The following is an 18,605-nucleotide window of genomic DNA, read 5'->3' as shown; positions in this document are numbered from 1 at the left end:
TGGGATCTAGCATCTGAGCACTGTGTGTTTCTGGAATCCTGATATAGCCTGACTCCTAAAACTCTAGATCAATAGCCTTCAACTGTGATCAGTGTTGCACACTTAATACTCCCATATTCTTCAGATCCAGTGTTTTCACTGACAGAACTGGGGAAGTGGAACATATACCCTCACTCCACTCCCTTCATAGTTTCTTCACCAAACTTTGACCACATTCTGACAACGATGCACACTGAATGCCCAACATTGTTTTTTGTTTGTTTGTTTGTTTGTTTGTTTTGAGATGGAGTCACACTCTGTCACCCAGGCTGGAGTGCAGTGGATGATCTCAGCTCACAGCAATCTCTCCACCTCCTGGGCTCAAGCTACTCTCCTGCCTCAGCCTCCCGAGTAGCTGGGACTACAGGCATGTGTCACCACACCCAGCTAATTTTTGTATTTTTAGTAGAGACAGGGTTTCACCATGTTGGCCAGGCTGCTGGAACTCCTGAGCTCAAGTGATCAGCCTGCCTCAGTCTCCCAAAGTGCTGGGATCACAGGCATGAGCCACTGCACCGGGCCCCAACTTTGTTACTTTTTATTTCTAGCAATTCTCATATTAACACTCATGAGCACTCTTGTTGCCATTTTGCAGATGAAAAAAAGTGAGGTTTAGAGAAGTTAATTGACTTGCCAATAAAATGAAAAGCTTGAAGTTTAGTCAGAGACCTTTCCAAAATTCATATTATTCAATTCCATGTTGAATTTTTTCTCTACCATTCAATTTTATGTTTTTTTTCCTGTCTCAGATCTCCGTTCTTTATCAGCATTCTCTCTCTTACACTTGCTTTCCTGAGATCCCACTGCACCTGACAGCTTGATATTGAAAACTCTTTATGTTCCCTCAAAGTAAAAAACTAAGAGCTTTAAAACCAAGTTAATAATAGGTCTGACTGTGCTAATGAAACCTGACGTAGGAAATCAAATGTCAGGAGAAATGATGATTTTTTAATTTCTCCCAAAATAAGATGCACGTTTATTCATGTCCTTTCTATCACCACCTTTTATTTTGGCTCTTAACTTTGTCTTTTCCTTAGAAAATTATGAGAAAAATAACCTGGCTTTAGTTTTATGGAAGAATGATAAATATCTCACTGGACTATGGGCTGTTAATTTGGCAATGAAAATGTAATGAAAGGTTTGTAAGGCTCAGAATGATTTTATCTTGGTCATTATGAACTGTGTTTTATGTAACACCGTATTTCTTTTTCTTGCAGTCAGATAAGCTTAAGGGACTTAAGTGAGGTAAGTAGCAATTTTATCCTTGGAAGCAAAGAAGGGAATTTTGAGGCATTAAATGTCTGCAATAGGCAAGATTCTATTTGCTTCAGATACTTACACTTAGTTCTCACAATAGCTATGCTCAAAATGCATTAGTATCTCTATTTTAAAGATAAGAAAGCCAAAGTAAAACAAGCTTAGCTCCAGATTTTAAACCAAGATCTGTTTGGCCACCATGGTCATTCAGGGTTCATTTGTTATAGGAAGAATGTGCCCAGTTCCACATGGAAGATATACAGTATCAACTGATGGCTTCCAGCCTTCAGCATTACAGAAATCAAGTGTTAGAAACGGTATTGCACTTTGCTATTTGTCCTTCATAAGAAATACAGGAATGCAAAGTAGAAGGAATATGAGATTCAAAGTTGCACAAGACCTGGGTAGGAATCCTGCCGTGCCACCTACTCGCTTTGTGAACTTCAGAAAATGCTCTTACTCATCCCAGTTTCTGTTTCCTCAGCCATAAAATAGGGATGGGGGCCAGGTGCGGTGGCTCATGCCTGTAATCCCAGCACTTTGGGAGGCCAAGGTGGGCGGATCACCTGAGGTCAGGGGTTCAAGATCAGCCTGACCAACAGGGAGAAACCCCATCTCTACAAAAAGTACAAAATTAGCCAGGTGTGGTGGCACATGCCTGTAATCCCAGCCACGCTACTCGGGAGGCTGAGGAAGGAGAATCGCTTGAACCCAGGAGGCAGAGGTTGCGGTGAGCCAAGATCATGCCATTGTACTCCAGCCTGGGCAACAAGAGCGAAACTCCGTCTCAAAATAAATTAATTAATTAAATAAATAAAAATAAAATAAAATAGGTATGGGTACATTTCTGTGCAAAGTTGGTGTGATAAAGTCAAAAGTAAGTAGTGCACAAATGGCCAGGTGACCAGTGGAGGCTCAATAAATGGCATAAAAGTCATGTGAGATAAACCTATAGTAGAGCCTTCCAAGGGTATTGACTCCCTTCAGTGCCCAAAGACAAAGTTCCCTATGAGGATAGTGGGGTCACCATAACTGATGAAGACTGTCCAACAACACAAGTGGCCTCACCTCACTCCCACTGGACTCTAAGGAATTCTGTTCTTGTCTTTGTGTTTGACCTATGCTCTTATCTATATAGTAGACGTGAATTTCTTTCCTTGCTTTCTTTTTCATTTGTTGGTTTTATGAGAATGTTAAAATCAAAAAGTCACATTTCCAGCTTGTCACTCAAACGAGACATTTATTACCCCTAATCTCCCTAATCCACAAGACAATCGTGCCAAGAAAGATAACATAGATAACCGCTTGACGAGAAGAACAGTTCTGGTTCCACTGAGGACTTCACCAGGCTCATGCTCTTCTGGGAGGGGTTGCACTTCCTTAGTGTCACCTGGAAGGAGCAGGCTGGGGTGATGCTCAGCTGCTGGGGGAACCCACACATCCAAGGTGCGTGAATCCAGGACTCCGTCCCCTGCTTCCTGTAAGCTAGGCCTGGATATCTCGAGTAGTAGTTGGGTGCTGCTCACGATGACCGCAAATCATAACCCTTTGGTCAGTCTGAAAGGACAGTAGGCCCTCCAATCACAAACAGGCAAAAAAGAATTGGGAGATGGGGGGTCAGCCTTAGATGGCAGGAAATGTGCAGGACTGTTTGTTTTCTTTGCAACTTTAGTTGGCTTTCTGCTAGAAGTTGATATCATCTAAAGAACAAGAAGGTCTAGTGCAAAAACACATTCTTGCTCCTTATCTTTTGCCAAGACGCTTCCCCATTGTTTGTTTGGGCTGAGATTCAAGACCATTTCTTCATAACAAAAGCCCATCAGGGCAAGCTGTGCTTGTGCCTGCGCTCAGTGCTTGCTTGAACACTGTCTTGTGGACTAGAATCTTTTAAGTGCTACCTCCCTCTGCTCAAATTCATATGGCGTTTTATAGTTTTCAGAGAAAGGAAAGACTCATTGTCTCATTTTGTACTCACAAAGCCCTAAGAGAAAAATGAAACCCCAGAGAGGTGGCAAATTTGGCCAGAGTCCTCACACCCAGCAGGAGATAGGGCCAGTCCTGGAAATCCCAAAGTCTAGGTATCTTCCCCACCGCCGTGTCTCTCTGCCTTAAAAAAATACAGAAATAGGAAATAGCTCTGAACTAAAATAACTAAAAAGAATACGGAAGGAAGGAATGAAAGGAGGGGGCAGAGAAGGTGAAAGAAAGGGAGGAAGGGAAAGGGAAGGAGGGAGGAAAAAGGAAAAGAAAAAAAGGAGAAAGAGGGAGAGAGGTAATAAAAGAGATACTACTATTTAACTTCACTATGTTTATTTTCTAACAATAAAAAAGTTACAGAAGAAAAATGAGCGATTTCATGCTACTTTTCTAACTACGTTTGATTTTAAATTCAGAGCCCTCAAACCAAAAGTTGGTTGGTCTCAATTAAATAAAACAACTGCTCCCCCAGATAGAGGGCTTCTCTGCACTGTTCTCATCTCCTCTTCCTCTCCCCTTTGACAAGCCTGAGAGCAATCACTGCATCCGATTGAGCACTTTGAACAGCCAGGTTCAAAGTCCTGAGGGAGACTCAGTAGGGATACTTTCAAACCACTCACTAGAATGGATTCATTACTCTTTTTACTTAGCCTATAGATTTTCTTTGATTTTCTGTCCATAATGAAATGTATGTCCTCTTTCCAGAATCCTAGGGAATGCCAAAGTCCTTGAAATAAAAAGCTTTCTCTGTTGGCTAGCTTCAGAGGGCGGCATACAATGCCTCTCTAAGCAATTTGTTGCCAAAAGTTTCTTATCTATGAAGCAACTATGAGTCAGGAGAGCTGGGCTCAGGGTTAGTTTAGCCTTCAGATGACTGCAGGAATCTAGGAGAATGGCATGACCCTTTGGGACCTCATCTGTAAACCAACTGTTTTTAACATTTAATGGACCTCACACCACTTTGAAAATTTGATGAAAGGTATAATAAACCTTTCTCTCCCCAGAAAAAGAAAAAATATATGCACATACTTATAGAGAAAAAAATTTAGCTTTTCATTGCAGAAGGTTCACGGACCCCACCAGGCCATTCAATGATCTCTTTCATCCCCCTGGTTAAAGCAGTTCTTATCTAAATGATACCTGAGGTCTTCTTCAACTGATGCAATATATAAATGGACTCCATAAAATTATTTGCAGTTAAATAAATACTGCAGCAAACACTGTATCTACTGTAATGCTTTTTGCTTCTTCAAGGGTAGAGTAGAATAGGGCCCAAAGATACAAGCCCAATAAGCATGAACATTTCCATAATGAAGGATGATCAAGAATTCTACCACCATAAGGAAGAAAGAGAAAGAAAATGTTTGGGAAGATAAATGGCTACATTTAAAAAGGATAATGTGAATATTTCCATGCTTATTTTTAAAAATAGAAATTTCAGAGCAAGTATAAAGAAAAAATTAACCATAGCCTTATTGCTTAAGTACAACCTTTAATAGTTTATCATATTACTTCAAATCATTTTTTCTGCATACACACAAATATACATGGATATAAAATATAATTGCATAAAAATATATCATGGGTCCAGTTTTTATTCCAAACTTTTAATGTAACGTGGATGCATACTTATAGTATAATCTTATTTCATTCTCTACATAAATACTTACAATGTCTTTATAATATTCCAATAAGTGAGTATAGCACCAAAATTAATTTTCAGTTATCTGGGCACATAGATTGTTTCCAGTGATTTAACTCTGTAAAAGTAATGATGCAATGAACATCTTTGTGCATAGAACTTGGCTCAGATTTCAGGTTGTATCTTAGAAAAGGAGTCTCATCAATTGAATTATTGAGATAAGAATAAGAGTATTTCTAAGGTTTTTGATAATTATGGTAAATTCCTTTCTAAAAGAGTCAAAGCAATTGATAGTCCTATCAGCAGACTGTGGACTTGTCTGTTCCTTCACACATTGATTACAAAATTTTGATTTTTGTTTAGTTTTATGAAGAATTATTTGTAGATTTTTTTAAAAATACGAACTATGCTAACAAAAGTTTTACCAAAAGTCTGCCAACCAAATGCTCTAAAAACACACATGGTATTATATTAAATTATCTGTCATCAAGAGTCAGTAAATATTATTTTTTTTAATTCAATACAGGTCCTTGAAGCAGAAAAAGGTGAATTGTTTACATTTGTTTTCTTACCCTAATACTAATAGACTAGGTTCTCTTTCTAGATCTACAGTGCTCATGGTTATTAAAAAGGGTTGATTGTTTGGAAGCCTGGGATGGGGATGTATGTGTGTGAACGATGACATGATCCTGATGCACACACATACATCCCCAGGACCTCAGAGTCCTCTAGTCTAAACAGGGTGATTTAAATACAGGATAGGCCAGATGTCTTTCTTTAGCCGTACGCTACTGTCCAAAAGGCATTACACTGTCACCCTCTGCCACTTTGGAAAGACATAACTAGTCCCCTGCTCCAAAAACGCTCTTGGGATCTCTGCCTCTGATGTCACCCATGCACACACACATGTGGCTCTTTCATGCACACACACACATACATGTACACACGTGCCCATACCTCTACAGTGTTGGTGTCATTATGCAAGCATGCAATCCAACAGTCACTCATATCCTAAATGGCAGGATGCTAAGCAGGTAGTACTTTCATATTCACCTGTGAAATACTGTTCTCCACTCTTCTAGAATGATGAATTATGTCCAGAGCCAAAGGGCCTGCATCACAGCCCAAAGAGTTCACAAAAGACAGCATCGTTCAACAGAGCAACATTAGGTTAGGATTTCAGAGGCCTGCCACCAAATCACTGAGTGGTTTTGGTCAAGTTGCATTTCATTTGTGAGGCTCAGGTCTGCTCTTCTCTGCATATTGACAAAGCTAAACTTGAAGTGAGGCCTAACTTGGGTTTATGGATTCCCCATGGGTCCCTGATGGAGGAGTAGGAGTTGTTGGCAGGCCTAAATAATTCAAAAACCTAACTGAAACCATGCCCTTTCCGACAATACAGCTCAACCTCCTAACTAAGATGTTCAGGTACTGTTTCATCAGGCAACACAACAATGATTATTAACACAACAATGTGGCATTGTTCAGCTCAAGAGGGGCAGATACTCTGGGTGGCTACTGATGACATGAAATGATTTTATGGGATGCATGATTCATGGACCAGTCACTGACTCACATTTCAAGTAATAACGGTCCTTCGATCAAAGGTATCCAGTTTGTGATGAACCTTGGGCAGAGTACAGAGCAACAAGCACAATTAAAACATGTTGGTGCCTGTATGCACCTTTAGCTTTATTACTTACGGTCACAGCTGGGAGAGTGTTTTATGAGATTTTATATCATAGTATTATGATGTGCCCTTGGCAATTCTGGATGGCTAGTTAAATCTATCTGTGATGAAAAGAAAATAAAAAGCAGGAACATAAATTGCATATGTAATTACTAAATAACTCCAGATTGTATGGTTGGCAGAACTTTTAAAAACTTGATGATCGAGGGGGGAGAAAATTGAGAAACTGTATCCCTGGTCGGAACCTAGCTAGGGACTGCTGGTCTACGTCAGAACGCTAGGAGCTCACCTGCCCTGTCACAAGAGGGCGTGAGAATACAAGTGCCATGACAAGCTGTGCACCCCAATCTCCTCCATCTGCCAGAACAGTCCTTTTGTTTAACTTTCTTCTTCTTAAGATCTCAGCTCAAATGCCATCTCTCAGAAGGGTCTTTTTTAGCCATACGTATAGTCACTCTGTATCCCAAAGTGGTACTTTATTTCCTTTATATCATCGGTACTGCCTAATAGAAATGTTCTTATCGACTTACTTGCATGCTTATTTTCTGTTTCCTTTCATTAGAATGTACGAACCATGTCTGTCTTTTTCTCCACTGTATTCCCAGACTCTGGCAGAGTACTTGTCCCATAGTAGCTATTCAGTAAATGTTTGTCGAATGATATAAATGAATGAATGAATGAGGAGGAAGCTAAAAATCTTTTAAAATCACGGGTCCAGAATAATCCCTAAATACCTTCCAATGTAATATTCTGTATTTTTGGGAGGTTCAATGATGTGTTCTAGCTTGTAAATATTAAAAGTGATTTTTATAACCTCAGAGCAAAAGTCATTCTGAGGAGCCAGAAGAGCCGTAGAATACATGAGTTATAGTTTCCACCGACCATCAAGAGCCCCCTTCTAATAATCAGAGATTAATTGGAGGAAATTATAGTAGTTCCAGTGGGCTTCTAATGGTTCTCAATTATTTTTCTTTTGCAACCTGACCAAATTATGTCACTGTTTTATATAGTTCCTCATAACCAGAGGAAGCCTGAATCAACTCATCTGTTAGAAAACCAAAATACTCAAGAGATTCCACTTGCCATTAGCAGGTAAGGAGCCAGGAATCCTTTCTCAGGTCTGAGGCTGAGGGGTCAGGCCATGTGCTGTCTCGGATAAATGGTCACAAAGACTTTCTGAGAAACGAAAGTCTTTGTTTCTGAAGCCCAGTAATGAGGCTCAAGAGAAACTTGTGAATCACAGCTGTTATTGATGTTAATAATGTTGTTCTTTTGGAAATTTATAAATGATTGATTGAGTGTTAAAGAAGTTTGGGAAATTTTAAGGATTAAATATTAACCAGATAGGATTAACGGGAAAAGATGCTAATCAACCTGGGAGGAAAAGTTTGTTGTTTCAAACTATTCAGGGTTGATGACCACACCAAAGCTTTAGTTACTTCTGAACAGCAATTTATGGCTAGATGACCAACTGTTGTTGAAAATGCCATCATCAGATTAGATACCTGCCTGCTTCGCTTATTGTGACAACTGTCAATCCAACTGAAGAGTTAAAGAAGCCAAGGCTTGGCCAGGCGCGGTGGCTCACGCCTGTAATCCCAGCACTTTGGGAGGCTGAGGCAGGTGGATCATGAGGTCAGGAGATCGAGACCATCCTGGCCAAAACAGTGAAACCCCGTCTCTACTAAAAATACAAAAAAACTAGCCGAGTGTGGTGGCGGGTGCCTGTAGTCCCAGCTACCCGGGAGGCTGAGGCAGGAGAACGGCGTGAACCCGGGAGGCAGAGCTAGCAGTGAGCCAAGATGGCGCCACTGCACTCCAGCCTGGGCGACAGAGTGACACTCTATAAAGAAAAGAAGCCAAGGCTCAGGCAGGATATTTATTGACCAAAGTCACTAAATTAGTAGTGACTGCCCTAAAACAAAATCCAGGGCCTCCAGTATTAGTGCTGTAAGGCCCTCATGATCTCACTCCGGCCAGTGGTTCTGACCTCAGTTCAAGCCACTTTCCTCTCACTCTCGGCACTGCAGCCTCACCAGATGCCTGCCAGCAACCACAATGCCACTTAATGCATGGCACTAGCACACACCACTCTCCTGCCTGTAGCCCCTCCCCCCGTATTTGCTCCTCTCCACCCTCTCCCTATTGGAACACTCCTATTCCTCCATGGAACCCCAGCTTAAAGCTTAATGAATCCAGGAGATAATTTGCCTCCATTCTTCAGATGAAAAACATGAAGCTGGGAAAGACCGAGCCCTTTACCACTGAAGCCAAGCCCAACCTCAAAGCCCAAGCACTGTTCAGTAGCCAGTGCTGCCCATAAGGACTTGAGTCTAAAAATGCAGCCCATAAATCCTGACTATCCCTGGTGCCTGCTAAAAAGCTGCCTTTAATTGATTCAATAATTATTTACTGGGAATGTACCATGTTTGTGGTGGAACAGAATAGTGGTTAAGCAGGATCCACTGAAGCCAGGCTGCCTGACTTTATCAGCAGTGAACCATGTGACTTGGGCGACCTCACTGTATTACATGAGAAACTTAGGGCAGAGTCAGGCATGTTGCAAGAGCCCAACGAATATTCACTCTCATTGCTATTGCCAGGCCCTGTATATCGGGGCATGATCACCATACCCTATGCCTTTCTGCTCCTTTACTTTCTTCCCTGGTCCCATTTGGCACCTTCAGTAATTTTATTCTCATTTCTTGGCCTGTGGGTACTAGGACATGTAGCTTCATTGTGCTTTGGGGACTGTCTGGTGTTTAAGTCCCAAACAGCTTAAATACAAAACTCTTCCCCATACCACAATATCATCCTCCTCCTCCTCCTCCTCCTTCTCTTCTCTTTTCTTTCTTTCTTTTGTTTTTTCTTCCTTCCTTCCTTCCTTTCTTCCTTTCTTTCTTTCTTTTTCTTTGAGACAGGGTTTTATTCTGTCTTGTAGTGGCACAATCACATCTCAATGCAGCCTTGACCTCCCGGGCTCAAGTGATCCTCCCACATCATCCCCCAGAGTAGCTGGAACTACAGGCACATGCCACCATGCCCAGCTAATTTTTGTACTCTTTGTAGAGAAGGGGTCTCACCATGTTGCCCAGGCTAGTCTCGAACTCCTGGGCTCAAGTGATTCACCCACCTTGGCCCCCAAATGTGCTGGGATTACAGGCATGAGCCACCACGCCTGGCCCCCTTTCTTAATGTAATTTTCTAAAAGTAAAAAATGCACACAGTATATTATAGTGAAAAAATAACAAGCTCTCTCCAGTTGGCCTCATTTCTGTAATAGTTATTTGATGTGGTTTCACTTCTTTTGTTTATTTGTTTGTTTGTTTCATTTATTACCTAAAGACCCTTGATTTTTCTCCCTCTCTTAACTGGCTGCTGCTTCTTCTAATTCCTCATCTTGGACTTTTTCCCAAACTGACCTCCAAATGTTGGTATTCGTCAGAGTTCATCCAAGGTCTCTTTACTATCTCTAAGGCCTGCGTAATCACATCCATCCCCAGCATAAAACTTCAACCCCATGTTGATAATTCCCAAATCCCTATCTTCTGCAAATCACCTCTCTCAGCTCCAGACCTGTGTATCTAATGACCCAGTGAGCAGTTTTCCTTAGCTCAGTCCCAGGCAGCACAGACTCATAATGGTGGAAATCGAACTCTTCATTTCTAGTCCCATTCTGAAACCCATAATATCCTCTGCAAAGCTTTTCATCCCGGTAAACTCAGTAAGCTCTCTTTCCCATCGTCACTCTTCCTATCCCATCCATTTTCAGCTCCCAAAATTATATCTCTAAAACATGTGTTGAATGTGTCTATTTCTCCCCCATTTGACTAGCTCCTTGCGTGGCCCAACCTCTATCAACTTTTACCTGGACTATTGCACTAGGCTTCTAATAATATTGATCATCTCCACACCCTCCCTTTCCTCTAGAAGGAACTGCTTTCTGGTCTCTTGCAGAAAAGGCCATGGCTCCTTGCCTCTGGGCCTTTGCACATGCTGCTCTACCTGCCTGGAATACACCCTTACTCCTATTCATGCTTCAGGGGTCAGCTCGGTTCATCTTTCTCCCACAGAGCCTTTCCTGAGAACGAAAGCAATTTTGTTTCATTTACATGACCTTTTACTACTACAGAAACTTATGCTGTGCACACCTTTACCACAACATTATTAGAATAATGTTTATAAAACATCCTTTATAAAAGGATGTGTTTCTTTTATAAACTAAGCTTCATTCAGGCAGAGGCCATGTCTTCTTTATTGTCTATTCCCCAGAACATACCATGTGCCTAGTAAGTGTTCAACACGTTTGTTAAACAAAAGAGTCATCATTTTTGTTTTCTTTCTTTCTTTCTTTCTTTTTTTTTGAGAGAGTTTCACTCTTGTTGCCCAGGCTGGAGTGCAGTGGTACGATCTGGGCTCACTGCAACCTCCACCTCCTGGGTTCAAGCAATTCTCCCGCCTCAGCCTCCCAAGTAGCTGGGACTACAGGCACATGCCACCATGCCCAGCTAATTTTTGTATTTTTAGTAGAGACAGGGTTTCACCATGTTACCAAGGCTGATCTTGAACTCCTGACCTCAGGTAATCTGCTCGCCTCGGCCTCCCAAAGCGTTGGGATTACAGGTGTAAGCCACCGTGCCAGGCCTTTAATTTTCCTTTTTCTTTTTTTTTTTTTGAGACAGAGTCTCACTCTGTCGCCCAGGCTGGAGTGCCATAGCGCGATCTCGGCTCACTGCAACCTCCGCCTCCCAGGTTCACACCATTCTCCTGCCTCAGCCTCCCTAGTAGCTGGGACTACAGGTGCCCACCACCATGCCCGGCTAATTTTTTATATTTTTAGTAGAGACAGGATTTCACCGTGTTAGCCAGGATGGTCTCTATCTCCTGACCTTGTGATCCGCCTGCCTCAGCCTCCCAAAGGGCTGGGATTACACGCGTGAGCTACCGCGCCCAGCCTTAATTTTCATTTTCATTATTTTGTTTTTATTTTTTCCCCTTATATTCATATCAACTATGTACTTCTAGAATATCCTCAGAGGATATTTCTATTCTTTTCAACATTTTCTAAAAATCCTATACTATCAGAGCAGAGAAATTTTGCTATTCCCTATTTTTCCCAGACATTTAACAGAATTGTACACTGGCTGCTAGTAAAAGGACTCTGGTTTTAACGGAGTCAAATCTTGAATTTCAGTAGCAGTCTGACTGGCGGTGACAGCGTAGTATGGTGGCTGCATGAACTGCTTGCGTTTTTATCCACAAAGCAAGACATATGACCTCAGGCTTTTATGGTGACAACATAAACCAGATATATGCTCAGGTGATTTCATTGGCACTAGAAATGGATCAGGTTTCATTTAATTAACCCAGAGGCTTTAGTCAATAGCACAGTCCTTGGAATAGAGCATCACTCATGTAATTAGATTTAACTGTGGTAGCACCTGGAGCTTATGTTGATGATGCTGACCACAATATAAAATGAACCAGAAAATTAGAGCTAAGTATTAAGCAGAGTGCTAAGAAAAGCCACTGATGAACAGTCTTGATAATATCATTTTTGTATTTAGAAATGCATATTGTTATTTTGTTTGTCTTATAGTTTTATAATCTCTTTTTCTTTGGGGTTTTTCTTATCATAATCCACTAAGTTTTCTTACTCAGCACAAATTTCTAGAAGGAATACAATAATTTCTATATTCTTCTTCCACTCTATGGTTGACTTTCAATTGGTAAATAGTTTCTATAGATTATGAGCCCCCACCAGCAAAATGTTCTTTTCCATAGTGACTGTAGCTATAAAGCAAGTTTAAACTCATGGCTTCAAAAAGTAAAGAATAATGATACGTGCTCACTGAAGAGACATGAGAAGAACTTATATGGTCAGTTTGTTCCACATCTAATAGAGCCAGCTTGAGAAAGGAGGAGAACATGCCGCCTAGTGCTTTTCAAAACAAATGATTCTTCTAGCATATCCAGTAAAATATAAAGTGCGTCATAACTGTGACTTCAGGCTATTATCATTGACCTTGCCTCTGAGTGGAATTTTACCACCAAGGGGAAATACTAACATTCTTTGAATTCTAACATATTTTCTTATAGTTCTTCATTCACGACAAGCAACCACAGTGTGCAAAACAGAGGTAAGAGCACTTTCAGAATTATAAAATAAACAGGTAAGTCACGATACTGTGATATTGTGGCACTGTGACTTAGCTGTTGTGAACCCCAGAGCCGCTGAGCTGATGTGTACAGATGTAATTAGCTCATTTCCATTGCGTTACTATGACAATAATTTTATTCCATGATTAAATATGATCACTTAGGTGGTTTCTAGTTTTTCCTCTTATGAATATTATTATGCTATCAACACTAGTATAGATGTTGTCCCATGTATAAAATGTGATCATTTCCCTTCATAAGACTGAAATTGCTCTGTCTTAGGATATGCGTATCTCTTCAACTGCCCTAGATGTGTTTTCTGTAGTAGACATTAATTAGTCTCACCAACAGTGTGTGAGTCCTCGTTGTTCCCCATCCTCTCCAACAGTTGTTTTTGACAAACTTAATTTTTCCCAGTCCATTGGGTGCAAAACAAATTTGTCTCAAGAAAAAAATCTGTGAAATGAAGAAAATAAAACTGACACCTCTTAGTAACTGTTTGTAAAGTAAAAATCGGAAGGATATCACATCTGCGGCGATGTCTGAAGTGGCATATAAATACAGAGTTCTATGACTGCTAGTGGTGGGTGTTGATACTATTAGTTATTCTGTGCAAACTAGAGCCATCATATTCATTTGTCTTTCCTTTTTTCACTCTGTGTGCCATGAAGATTCTGTGTTGACATCTAGCACTGGAATCTCTCTTTGTTGAGCCAAAAAAAAAAGGGGGCTTAAGCCTGGAGGAAGCAAAGCCCACAGGGTATTGTGGAGAGGATGAGGTTCTCTACTGATCCTGCTCCTAATTCTATCTCTCTCTTTATAGTAAGATCACTTGGAACAAATTAATTCTTTGAGCTTTACCTTTCCCTTTTTATAAAATTCAAGTAGTAATGTTAACTGACATATTCATATTAATATAATATTTGCACACACACACACACACAGCCCTCTGCCTGCCATGTAGTAGGCAACTGATACATTTTAATGTCCTTTTTTGCTTTTCTGCATTCTCTTTTCTTCTTCCCACCCAAATGGCCTCAGTAGACCTATGGGTTGTCTCGCTGGCTTCCATCATGCCTTCAAGTCACTTCTGCCATATGCCATCTGGGCCTGAGGCTGGAAAACCAAGCTGATAAATTCACTTCCCCTCACATACACATTGCTAATGAGTTTCCCAACAGAAGATTCCTTTATTTAAAAGGTGCCCAAAGAGGGCTAAAATAAACCCAACGAAATCAATCCCTAGTCATCAAATGTCAGGAATGGGAGTCCTAAAGGTCAGATCTGGGTGGATGAAGATGAAAGACTTGGAGCATCCAGGAGGAAAGTCCAGGGGCTGACTGGGCCCAGAAGAGGTCTTACTTATGGAAGTTTTGTTGCAGGGATGGGGAAGCAGAATCATAGCTTAGAGAGAAATCCAGAATCTTAACTTGAAATATAAAATCATGCACAAATAAAAAATAAAGAGCAACTGAAGAATGGAATGGAGTGATGGAAATGGCCTTCACAGATATGAGTCCAGTCAAGCACCCCAGGGCTGTAAGTAGATCATCTGTACTGGGGTTGCTTAGGTTCCTCTCAGCTCATCTCACTTCATCTCAGAGGAAACAAGGTTGCTGAAAGAAGCCTGGGATGGTTGGGGAAATGTTTGAGCCTTCATTAGTTCCTGTTTCAGTAAACAAACACCCACAAGAACATGGTTTGTACCAAAAATTGGGCTGGGCCCCAAGAATGCAGAGTGAAGACCACCCCACCTTCTCTTAACCAGTGCTTAAGCACCCCTGCAATGTTCCTCCATCAGCTACTGAACCGATACTCATTCTACTGGGTATGAATTCATGCCTGGATCACCAGTACTTGGCAATGTTATAGGCAGAAAACAACACGCAGTCTCTACACTCCTAGAATTATAAGTCTGATGAGCTCTCTAATGCATCGGGTATGGGCATTCATGCAGCAGAGTGAAATTTACACCTCCATAGTTGTACGTTATTATACTTATTTTACAAATGAGAAAATAATTTTGGGGAAGTTCAGTTATTCTTGTTCAGTTACTGCCTGATAAACAGATTTGGCTCAATTCTTTGATAAATGCATTCAAGTTAAACTATTAGGATCCCAAGCAAGTGGATCTCAGGACAGAAAAAAATATTTTGACATGTTGGAAGAGGCCCCAGTTTTGGTTATATTCCAAAGTAGTAACAACGTTATTCTCTAAGTCTGGGATTGTAGATCTTCTGTTTTCATTTTTAGTTTTTGTTCACCAATGCTTTCTTTTTCCTTTAAAATAGATGGCTCTTTTTCCTATAAAATTATGTTTTAAATTGTGTATAAGGGTAAATTAAATTTTTCTAATAAATATTTATGGACTACCTGCTTAAAATAAAATGCTTTATTTTAAGTTACAACAGGGAGGTCTAGAACTGTGTTTCTCTAGCAATATTAGCAACACTCAACAGCTAGTCTTGATGGAGTGGTTATATGATCAGACACTGTGCTAAGAGCTTAATCTATAATGCATAAGAATTTTAAATATTAGTAATTATTGATATCAGTTTGGTTTTTCAACCCATGCCTTTTCTATTAGGCTACTCTCCCTCAAATTTATTGTGCACCTCCACTATGCTAGTCCCAATGTTCCTCCCCTTGTCTTGTGGCTTCATTTCCGTGACCCTCCATTCTCCATGTTAGGAGAATCCTATTTCATGGGGTTATAAAACTTGAATGTAATGTTTTCTTTCAGAAAAAAAAAATTCCAAAGATTAACTGCTTTGATTATTTTAAAACAAAATCAATTAAATACCTATAGCGAGTTACATAGTCAGAATGTCTTTCATTCATTCATTCAACAAAGATCCAACCAGGCTTTCAGGGAAAATTTACTTGGCAAACTTGTTCTTCTTGTTTCTTTGTTCTGTTTTGTTTTAAGTCATTCTCTGAACAAACTACAAATGCGTAGCTGTTTCCAAATGCTCTTTTTCAAGGAGGACTTTTAAAATATCCAAGCGAGGCACTGAAGGTTAAAAAAGAATAAATCAGTTGCCACAATATCATGAAAAATTCATAATCACTGAACATTATTATGTATGCAACACCATCTAAGTGATAGGAAATACCGAAAATGGTTATTTTCCCTTCTTGAGTATGTTCCTACTTCTTCAATCGACGTTGAAAGTTAATTATGGCCATTTAAATAAGTCTCAAGTCAATTTTGTTGTGTATTAGTACAGCTCTGTTTGCTTTCGCTTGGTTAGGATCTGCCTGGTATACAGGTCTCCATCCTTTTACTCTCTCTGTCATTATATGTTAGAAGTGCAATCAGTACATAACTGGAATTTTTAAATCAATCTGTAACTGATTTTAAAAGGTAAGTTTGCACCTTTGATATTTATCTTGATTACTGATATTTTGGGGTCTGTTTTAATATTATGTTGTGCCTCCTATTTGTCCTGCTTTGTATTGACTTTTTTTTGTCCTGCTGTATACTGGATTCATCTCTCCTTTATTTTCCTTTCTTTCTTTTTCTTGGAAGTTGTACATTCCAGTATCAGTCTTCTTTGGTTATCCTAAATATTTTTAATAATGGCATGCTAAAATTTTAACAATCTGAAATTCATATTTTCTTTTCAAACAATACAAAAAACTTAGAATGCTTTATTTCTGAAGGTGCAGATTCTTCACTGTGTTTTAAAGTTAAACTTTTTTATTTATAAAATAACATTTTAAAACTAGGAATGGCTCTAGTTTTATTCCTATTTTTGAAGATATAAATTGATGGCTGAAAATAACTAACCACAATTAAGGTAATTTAAACTGTAAGTGATCAGTTTTCTGCAACAAATATTTTGATACAAATAAGCCCTCACAACAAACATCCTTAGGCTCAACATTAAAAGCTACAATCCTGGCCAGGCGTGGTGGCTCACGCCTATAATCCCAGCACTTTGGGAGGCCGAGGTGGGCGGATCGCCTGAGATCAGAAGTTCAAGACCAGCCTGGCCAGCATTGCAAAACCCTGACTCTACTAAACACAAAAATTAGCTGGGCATGGTGGCAGGTGCCTGTAATTCCAGCTACTCGGGAGGCTGAGGCAGGAGAGTTGCTTGAACCCAGGAGGCAGACGTTGCAGTGAGCCAAGATTGTGCCATTGCACTCCAGCCTGGGCAACAAAAGCAAAACTCCATCTCAGAAAAAAAAAAAAAAAAAAAAAAGCTACAATCCTTGGTCTCATTAGAATAAAATTGCCAATGTATCAGAAGTAGTGTTCTTCTTAGTAAACTTAGAGATAAATTTGGCTTTTTGATTAGCGCCTATATAATCTAAATGTTATGGAAAATGGCATGTATTTGCTAATGTTTAATTAATATTTCATCTCAAAAATTTACTGGATCAAAAGCAACCCATCCTTTCAAAGTTCTTGTTAAGTTACTAACCATAACTGTAACTTTGGTTATGTCTTTTAGAATTAATTACAACTAAAAAGCTTATAATTCTGTATTCACACTGATTACCTCTTTTCCATTTCATATGTTATTTTTGCCTAGTATTCTACTTACATAATGTTTATATATCCTAAAGATTTTATGTTTTTAAAATAGTTCCTTCTTGCTTAAAATTACTAAAACATTCACAGATGTTTTGCTTGGTATTCCTCCTTATACTTCACTCCATGTTTGTGTTCTAAATTTCAAAAAAAAATTTTTTTTATTATTATTGACTGGAAAGGCATGCAATGAAAATATGTTATTTTGATTGAGGTATATAGAGAAAATACCACATTAACATTTGACAAGTGGTAGCATCTTAAAGCTTAGGTGTCATGTGAAATCAAAGCCCTATCAATGAACTTTTTATATTCTGCTACTTTAAAATCCCTTGGTCTGTCTTGTACTTGAATTTACCTTTTATCCAGGCAGGACTGTGCAGCATCATGCATTGATCACTTGGAAAATAATAGATAATAGACATAAACAGGTCTGCCACTGTTGATATATGTTATTATGTAATACCTTTTTAAAATCACATTTGCACCACCCACCACAGTAGAAAAGTGTAAATGTTGGCTTTCTGTTATGTTACAGTGGCAGATACAAGATTCCTCAAATTCCAGTTTGCACTTGCAAAGTCTGATTTTGTGATCAGTAACAGATACTGCCGCTTGTTTTCCATGAGGTGTCAGGCTCGCTTTGTTCATTTTTAGTAACATATCTGTCAAATATCCAAGTCGGAATAACAGTAGTTTGTCAGTCATTCTTTTGGGTTAAAAAAGATGATGTTTCATTTTTTGAAGTTATTCTTTCAAGTTGAAAAAAAAATGGTGTTTCCAAAGTAGGGAATGAACTTGTCATGTTTAAGAAAAGGAACAGAGTTCATTACACACAGAACAGAGTAGACAATTGGAAGAGAAATCAGGATGAAGATGGAGAAATATGAGTAGACAGTCCATTCAGAGTCTTACGGACAGAAGGAAATCATTTACATTTTCTTCTAGGTGGAAAGGAAATCATATCAGAATTTTTTTTTTTTTGAGACGGAGTCTTGCTCTGTTGCCCAGGCTGGAGTGCAATGGCATGATCTCGGCTCATTGCAACCTCCGCTTCCCAGGCTCAAGCGATTCTTCTGCCTCAGCCTCCCTAGTAGCTGGGATTACAGGAGCACGCCACCATGCCCGGATAATTTTTGTATTTTTAGTAGAGACGGGGTTTCACCATGTAAGCCAGGCTGGTCTCAAACTCCTGACCTCAGGTGATCCCACCTGCCTCAGCCTCCCGAAGTGCTAGGATTACAGGCATGAGCCACCACACCCAGCCCAGAATTACATTCTTAAAAGATGACTCTGGG

At 39.8% G+C, this 18,605-nt stretch overlaps 1 protein-coding gene and 1 long non-coding RNA gene across 4 annotated transcripts in view; one reads left to right on the top strand and one right to left on the bottom strand.

Annotated features, from left to right (window-relative positions):
• Window positions 1–18,605, bottom strand: part of LOC104005982 (uncharacterized) — a 164,319-nt gene that overhangs the window by 88,717 nt on the left and 56,997 nt on the right. Inside the window, exon 3 of one of the 2 annotated variants that reach the window (XR_008547434.2) lies at window positions 2,517–2,853. The exons of the other annotated variant lie outside the window; for it this stretch is intronic. This is a non-coding gene — a long non-coding RNA (uncharacterized LOC104005982). Of the gene's footprint in view, window positions 1–2,516; window positions 2,854–18,605 lie in introns of those variants that run through there. 2 annotated transcript variants of the gene reach the window in all.
• Window positions 1–18,605, top strand: part of CLNK (cytokine dependent hematopoietic cell linker) — a 264,742-nt gene that overhangs the window by 218,817 nt on the left and 27,320 nt on the right. For both annotated transcript variants that reach the window (XM_520687.9, XM_009447358.4), the window contains exons 12-15: window positions 1,257–1,284; window positions 5,442–5,460; window positions 7,616–7,697; window positions 12,705–12,745. In XM_520687.9, the coding sequence (XP_520687.3) occupies window positions 1,257–1,284; window positions 5,442–5,460; window positions 7,616–7,697; window positions 12,705–12,745 (170 nt within the window). The remainder of the gene's footprint in view (window positions 1–1,256; window positions 1,285–5,441; window positions 5,461–7,615; window positions 7,698–12,704; window positions 12,746–18,605) is intronic.

This window comes from Pan troglodytes, chromosome 3 (genome assembly GCF_028858775.2).
Source record: "Pan troglodytes isolate AG18354 chromosome 3, NHGRI_mPanTro3-v2.0_pri, whole genome shotgun sequence".
NCBI lineage: Eukaryota > Metazoa > Chordata > Mammalia > Primates > Hominidae > Pan > Pan troglodytes.
This window is presented reverse-complemented; position numbering and strand designations above follow the sequence as displayed.